This window comes from Physella acuta, unplaced genomic scaffold (genome assembly GCF_028476545.2).
Source record: "Physella acuta isolate Inbredline_101_S28 unplaced genomic scaffold, ASM2847654v3 ptg001095l, whole genome shotgun sequence".
In the NCBI taxonomy this organism is placed as follows: Eukaryota; Metazoa; Mollusca; class Gastropoda; family Physidae; genus Physella; species Physella acuta.
This window is the reverse complement of record NW_026732612.1, coordinates 394,088-402,250: the sequence shown is the minus strand read 5'-3', so window position 1 is coordinate 402,250 and position 8,163 is coordinate 394,088. Positions and strand designations below refer to the sequence as shown.

At 34.7% G+C, this 8,163-nt stretch overlaps 1 protein-coding gene across 1 annotated transcript; it reads left to right on the top strand.

Moving 5' to 3' along the window:
* The first annotated feature begins 4,224 nt into the window (after positions 1 to 4,224).
* LOC131955690 (GTPase IMAP family member 7-like) lies at positions 4,225 to 5,595 on the top strand. The gene has a single exon (XM_059319908.1). It carries the CDS (start codon positions 4,253 to 4,255, stop codon positions 5,321 to 5,323), a length of 1,071 nt encoding a protein of 356 aa, XP_059175891.1. The 5' UTR covers positions 4,225 to 4,252; the 3' UTR covers positions 5,324 to 5,595.
* Positions 5,596 to 8,163: the final 2,568 nt, after the last annotated feature.

The following is an 8,163-nucleotide window of genomic DNA, read 5'->3' as shown; positions in this document are numbered from 1 at the left end:
TATATATATATATATATATATATATATATATATATATATATATATATATATATGTATATATATATATAGATTGGGTAATCTATCGTTTTAAGTACGTAAAATCGCCCGCGACTAGTAATGTGAAAAACAGGAGACCCCTTAAATTTTAATAATTATTCCATATTTTGAGTAGGATTTATGTTTTGAAAAATACAAAAATGTTTCCTTGTTTCATTTATGTACCTGTTTTTAAACGACTGAATTAAAACTTTTCAGTAATAAATGAAGACTAGCAATGTCTCCAACAGATGCAACCATGCTCATTTACTATAGCAGCCAGCTTGTTATTTTTATAGCAAACTCATAGCGCAAAATTCAGGGGAAGCCACTCTAACTTACAGATGGCCTCTTTTTATATAGTAAATCCTGCTAGCAAACACTGCTGTTTAAAATTAATTTCTTGACTATATTGATATATTTAGCTATTGATTTAGGTTTATTATTCATTTATCTATATTATTTGACACAATATATCACAATAATATACTTCTATCAAAGCCTTGACAATGAGGTAACGTATCGTACATTACTAGCCGTTGGCGATTTTACGTACCTAAAACGATATAATTGCATATATAGATCTTATATATAAATAATTAATACTTAAAATTACTGTCGTTAAATATTTAATATGTACCTTAGCCATGACGATCTCTTACGCTGATAGTTTTGTTGTGGATTAAAACTAAATCGAGATCTTGATCCCAGATCTACTAATAAACAATACACAGATATTATTATCTTAACTAATGTTATGTGTACACACCCTACCCTTTCAGTAACACGTAGGCTATCTGTCTCGATAAATGATAAGTGCTGCTGTAGTATATTGTGTAGATCTGCTTAATGATCAACACTTTTTTTCACCGTCTAAATTGAATTCTCAACACACACTTCGTCTGATGCAATGATTGATACATGTGTCTACAGCAGCACATCACTGACCTAGGTGACAATGGTCGATCATAAGACTACTAGGGTAGTATGGGGGTCGTCCATAAATGACGTCACACTCGTAGGGGGTAGGGGGGTCCGTAGTTTTTTGACGGTGTGTGATGAGGTTGGCGGGGGGGGGGGGGGGGGGTCAGATGGTGGGACGTCACATTTTTTGTGTGCAAAAAAAACGTAATGTTAGAAAACAAATTTTAGCCGTTATTTCGCGTTTTAAAAAACTGTTTTAATAAATTGTAATAGGAATTGATTAAAACACTCTATGTTGAGAGAGTTTAGGCAAGATTTTGAAAAAAAATATAGATGTTTTAAGAAAAATTCAACTGCAATTTTGAGAAGGGTTGTAGGCTGAGGTGTGACGTCATTTTAGAGGGGAGGGGTCTGGCTTTTTGTCACGATGTGTGACGGAGGGGAGAGGGGGGGGGGGTAACAATCATCAAAAAAAGCGTGACTTCATTTATGGATGACCCCTATGTTATTGTTAACGTAGGTGGACTTGTAATTCTACAAGATTTCTTTCCATGTATTAAAACCTCAAGCTATCTATTGTTTAACAGTAATGCAATACATTTCATTACCTATTCTGTTTTATTATATTTGTTCGATTCAACAACTTTCAATAACGGAAATAGCTATAACAACAAAACAAAGACAAAAAGTGGTGTGATATCTTTTGAATGTCGGAGGGCGACGGAGGTTCCGTGATTATGCGATGAGGAGGAGTGGGTCGGGTCTCAGATAGCGTTACGTCATACTTCTGCCGTTATTTCGCATTTTGGACAGCTGTTTTAATACATTGGGAAAGAAATGCATTCAAGTACTCTATTTTGACCAAGCTCAGTCAATATTTTAGAAAAAAATCTGTTTAGAAAAAAAAAACTAGGAATATGGGGGTGGGGGAGAATTTGTAGGCTGAGGTGTGACGGTGGGGGTGGGGGGGGGGGTAAAATCGTCAAAGGCCGTGAAGTTGATTATTCAAGACCCCTATAGATCTAGTATACTTCCAGTTGTAATTGATACTTAGTGCGATCATGTCTTTAATATCCCCTTAGAGGCCGTCCATAAACGACGTCACACTCAAAAGAAGAAGGGCGGAGCTTCGGAACTTTGCAGCGATATGTGAGGAGGGGAGGGTGGAGAAAGTTTGATGGGACTCTGGTGCGTTGTTTTTAAAAGTAATGTTAGAAACTGACTTCTAGGGGGTTATTTCATGTTTTTAAATGTAATGTTAAAAACTGACTTTTATGGGTTATTTCATGTTTTTTAAAGTAAGTTTAGAAACTGACTTCTAGGGGGTTATTTCATGTTTTTATAAGGCTGAGTTCGTAAATTGCAAAAGAAATCGACTTTATACTCAGTGTTGATCAATGTAGAAATTATTTTAGAAACAATTGTATTGCATTATATTGCATATTATATTTTGGATTATATTTTAAATATAATGACGTGTAGCATTTGGGATACATTTGTATCGGTATATTAAATAATAATTACACGTAGGCTAAATTGGACGTCAAAAGATATTTCACAAGGGCATTAGCTGTGATGAAAAGGGAAAACCCCGAACTCCATCTAAATAAAGCATGTATTAGCAAGTAAAAAAACACTTCACTAATTTTCCTGAAAAATATTTGAGCTGGTAGAAAACTTGGAAAAGAGACAGCATCAGCTAGCGCCAGTTGCTGTATTAACAGATAGCATATCACTATGGAGAAAAGAATTAAGAAACAGAAAGTTGTTTTATATGTTTTACTAAATTAGAGTATTGAGTAACACTATAATAAGTGTTTAAATAATTATTGTATTTTACGTATGCCAGTTAAACAATATTCAAGAGATAAGAAAATAAAATCGGGTAAACATAGACATTTTACTACAGTTTAGGTCGTAATTGAGTTCATGTTATGTTATACGGCAGTTTCTTTGACAAACTATCTGACTCACTCACTCACTCACTCACTCACTCACTCACTCACTCACTCACTCACTCACTCACTCACTCACTCACTCACTCACTCACTCACTCACTCACTCACTCACTCACTCACTCACTCACTCACTCACTCACCCACTCACCCACTCACCCACTCACCCACTCACCCACTCACCCACTCACTCACTCACTCAGATACATTCTCTAGAATATTGCTCACATTTATTACTAAAAGAACTATAGGTAAATTATTACTATTAAAAGCGCATATATATATATATATATATATATATACAAACATAATAAGTAAAATCTACGTTGAAATATAACAGCATAGTATTCAGTTTAAAAAAAAGTTTACATTGCGCATGCTTACAGTTTTCAAGATATAACTCATTTCATGGAAACAAAATACGTAATATAGGGTTTTTCCGGAATAACGATTGAATAACGAAGGCAGCATCCCAATGTTGAGCGATAACAGTATACAGAACATGCATACGCTTCGATTGCAGCTATATATAATATATCTGACTGTGTTTAAAACCCTTTTATTATAGATATGTTTTTCTGTGGTTGAAACGAATCAAGGTAAAATTTGTATTGGGTTCGGTGTGTGTGATTCGCCCATTTGTTTTTCTGGTTTCTAGAGCTCCTGTTGTGTCTGGTTTTACCATAGTGTATTTTTTAGCGCAATTTCCTTACAAGAATTCTGATTATTAACCCGTCATTTCTGGATGGATGTGTGTCCGGATGGATGTGTGTCCGCAGCTTTAAGTCGTATCTCCTCCTCAACGAAGCAATATCGAGGACTAGTTCCAAAAGCAAATATGTTAAGCAAGTTCCGAGGATGATTGTGGGCCAAAAACATTCCCGGAATTCCTTCCTGGATTTCCAGGAAAAACAAAAAAAACTCAAAAAAATGCAGTTTTTGGCCCATATCTCGGCAACCAGACCACTTAGCGACTTGAAACATTTACCAATCGATTCCCGCCATAATTTAGAACAATATTGCCGAATAAGTTTTCAAAAATATCCTTTCGTTCGGTCACAAAGAAATTAATTAAGGAAATTGCGCTTAAATTGTTACTAGACTTTTTATTAACTTGTTTGTATTTATACTTGCAGTGGTTTACTAAATATTTTTTTATTCATTCTAAATCCTCTGCTTTTTAATATATATATATATATATATATATGTCTTTGTTAGCAGCATGCATGTTGTCTTTTATTTTTCTTCTTATGTGTTTATTATATTCCAGGCCATGTCTAATATATTGTTTTTTACAATTCAGGACACTTTACGCGTATACACAAAAATGTAAGAGAATGAAAGAAAGGAAGATAGCAATCGATCTAGCTCTTATTGGGAAAACCGGCGTTGGTAAAAGTGCGTCTGGGAACTCCATTCTAGGGAGGAAAAATATTTTTGAAACAAGCGACAATTGTTCAACCTGCACAACTTGGACACTTCCTAAATCCGGAGAGCGAGGGAAATGGAGAGTCAAAGTAGTCGATACCCCAGGCTTTAACGATACAGATCCGAATCAAGAACTCGATACCTTTTCACGACAGCTGCCTAATATCATGGTCACAAGTCCATTAGGGTTCCACGCCCTTCTTTTTGTTATCGCCTACGGCTGTAGATTTACAGCAGAGGATAGGGAAACCGTGAGGAAACTAAAAATGTGTTTTGGTGAAAACTTTATGAAAGATCACTGCATTATCATTATGACCCATGGCGACAAGTTTGAAGAAAATCAACGAAATTCAAAAGAGCCGTTAACATTTGAAATGTGGCGGGAACGACAAAAACGAGAAGTGCAACATCTCTTTCATGAATGTGGAAATCGAGTTGTTTTGTTCTACAATACAGAAGGCGAGTATACCGAGAAAAGAGAAGCAGCAGTGAATGAAGTTCTAGAAATGGCTTTTCAATTGAGCAAAAACAAGCGCTACTGCAACGCAGATTTTAAAAAATGTCAAGTCGAAAGAAAAAAAATAATTGCTGACCTGCGTTTATCTCAAGTTACATATGAATTCGAGCGCAATGTCGAACGATTGCAGTCAGATTTGAAGGATTTCATTCATTCTGAAAGGATGACTTGGGGAGATTTACGACTTCTGAAGAAGAGGTGCAACAAGCTACTAAGAGGGATACGTAAGCACACAGACAAAAGTTTACAACTTCAACGAATGGAGGAAAAAATATTACAATTAAAAAAAGAGCTCAGAAAAATTAAAATCAAACATCCTTTTGTGGAAAAGCTTAGAGAGATCATAGATATGGTCCAAGGTTTTTGTCTGGCTGTTTTTAAAGTATATGCTTCCATGCTTTTGATAACTATTAAAAATCTACCCTGCTATCAATATCAAAGTGATTATCAGACGGAGTCGTAATCTGCATATGTGGCATTACAAACCCGACACATAGATCGCTAAATTATGTATTGAATACCTTAACTAAGAATTTGATAAGTGACCTAATCTTCTCTTTTTAGTCATTTAAATTGTGGTGCATTGTTAGATATTAAAAGAAATGCATGTTTTCTTCTTTTTATAGCACAGTCATATGAAAGCTTGTAATTAAAACATTTTGATTAGGTCTTTCCCTTTTATTTATGATGCTGTGAACTTTAATTTGAGTAGTAAGGATAGGTGGCGGTGATTATCTATAGCAGGGGTCTCCAAACTACGGCACGTGGGCCGGATGCGGCCCGCGAGGTCCTCTCATCCGGCCCGCGGAGATCTTTTTGTCCAGGAAAAAAACGTTTGTTGGTAATGGCTGAGGAACTTGGCCCAGAAAAATCAAAGACATGCCTGGAAGAAACTGGCCCCCGAACTGAAATTTGATAGTTAATGTGGCCCTCGGACTGAAAAGTTTGGAGACCCCTGATCTATAGTCTGCTAATAATACAGTTGGATGTAGAATTGTTGTCTCTATAGTTAGCACGTTGTGAAAATTGTAGATTTTCGCTTGAAAGACTGTTTAACTTTAATTAATCATTAATTAAACTGGCAAAAAGTATTTTTCTTCTTTACATTTTGCCATTTTTTTTGCCTTGGTGTCACCCCCCCCTTAAATGGTGTCACGCAGTGCGGTCCGCAACCCCCGCCCAGCCCCGCCCTCGCTACGCCTCTGCTAAGGATATCCTTGTATTGATAATAGGAAATCATATATCCTACTGGATTTATAAGACAGGCAAATGTAGTTCATGATGCTGTTGATTTTCTTTTTTTTTAACTAAGGACAGTCTAACTTCTATTTTAGTTGACATTGGTGTACTTTTCGTCTGTTTTAATTCATATTAATATATTACGGTATTTATATTAACGAGCTGACCCGCGACGTAGTATACGCCGCCATCTAGTTGTTCTATTTTCTGCTTATCAGCAATTCATATTTGTGAATTCAACACTACCCCCTCCCGCCCTGCATTCCCCCCCCCCCTCCTCCCGTCCAGTGAAAGCAGCCATTTACATTTACAGACAAAGAAAAGATCAATCAGAAATGGTTACCTCCCCTTCGATTCAAATCGTTTAATACTAAATTATCTGCCCCTAATAGCCGTAACTAACCCGGCTCTACGATTGTAAACATTCGGAGTGGGCCACAGCTCACCTGACAGGTGGGGATGAAGGTGATGGCTAAGCTGCGTGGTGTTTTTTAATGTCTCTACGAAGAGAATTATATATATATATATAGAATATACACGTAATTTTCAACAGTTGGCACAATGGCATATTATTTGCGTTGACTATTTGTAACTAAGTTAAATTCGTTTTAACACATATAACTAAATAACATGAAATTTAAAAAAAAAAATTATGGAATTAATATTTGCCAAGTTAGAATATGTAGTGAAATAGTACAATCAAAATGAAAAACCATCATGTAAATTTGTGAAGTAATTTTCGAGGTATAATATAATAGTTTTAATAATTTAGGCCTATTTTAGTTTTATATCGTATTAGCGCCCAAGTATCAAAAGTATTTCTTTGGGAGAAAGTTGTTTTTAGGTTTGGAAAACTAAGACACTGATTCCGTTTTGTATTCAAAATATAAAAAGGAAGATAAGATTACATAAAAAGTTCATTTGAATTTTTATTTTACTCTACACAAATGCCTTTTAATTATTTTTTTAGTTTTTTCGCGAGTAAAATTCTAATGCATGATGCCCTGTATATTTTGTACCACGCAAATTATCACCAATCATTGTTTACACTATGACAACCTATGTTTTTATTAGTAAAACAATAGACTGGGCTTCATCACGTAAGGAACAACTTTCAAAAGGCCTCTCTCTCTCTCTCTCTCTCTCTCTCTCTCTCTCTATATATATATATATATATATATATATATATGTATATATATATATATATATATATATATATATATGCGTATATATATATATATATATATATATATATATATATATATATATATATATATATATATATATATATATATATATGTGTGTGTGTGTGTGTATATATTTAAATATATGCAGAACGGTTCACGAGTTAATGCTTCACGAAGAATCGCAATTCGTAAATGGGAGGAAAGGCATTAGTACAACGGCAACATTTTAAGAAACGTTTACTGGTGATTGTTCCACAGACTGCTATTCCCATCTAGCCCAGAGCGTAATAACTTCTATATGAAGCTATGGATTATTTCGTCTTTTTGCAATACGCTTAGTACGAAATATATTTTTTTACTGGTTTCCTTAATGCTGAAATCTTGAAGATGTAGTTTTCATCATTTTGTAATGAGGTTAAATTCGTGTGAAATCTACTTCGTCTACTTTGCTGATCCTATCGTCAGAAAGGTTATCTTTAGTTATTGGTAGCAAAGTATCTTTAGTAGGTAAGATTGTCTTGTATTGTAGTTAACCATTTATATAGAAGAAAATATTGAATATGTTTAATTGTATACTGTTTATTTTTTATTCTTTTATGTAGATTAAACCTGTAATAACGTAGATGTAGGGAACTAAATAACTATATGTTTTAAAAGGTTTACATTTTCATGTAATCAATAAATGCCGATCTGTTTCTTTCAGACTTTTGTCTCGGGGGAGGGGGGGGGACAGGCACTGGTAATATTTTCTATATGAATTACAGTGCGTCTGCAGGGGAGGTAAACGTTGTTCTTTTCTTTTTTTTTTTTTTTTTTTTTTTTTTTTTTTTTTTTTTTGAGGGAAGAAGGCTTACAATTCTCAAAAAAACCATTTTCC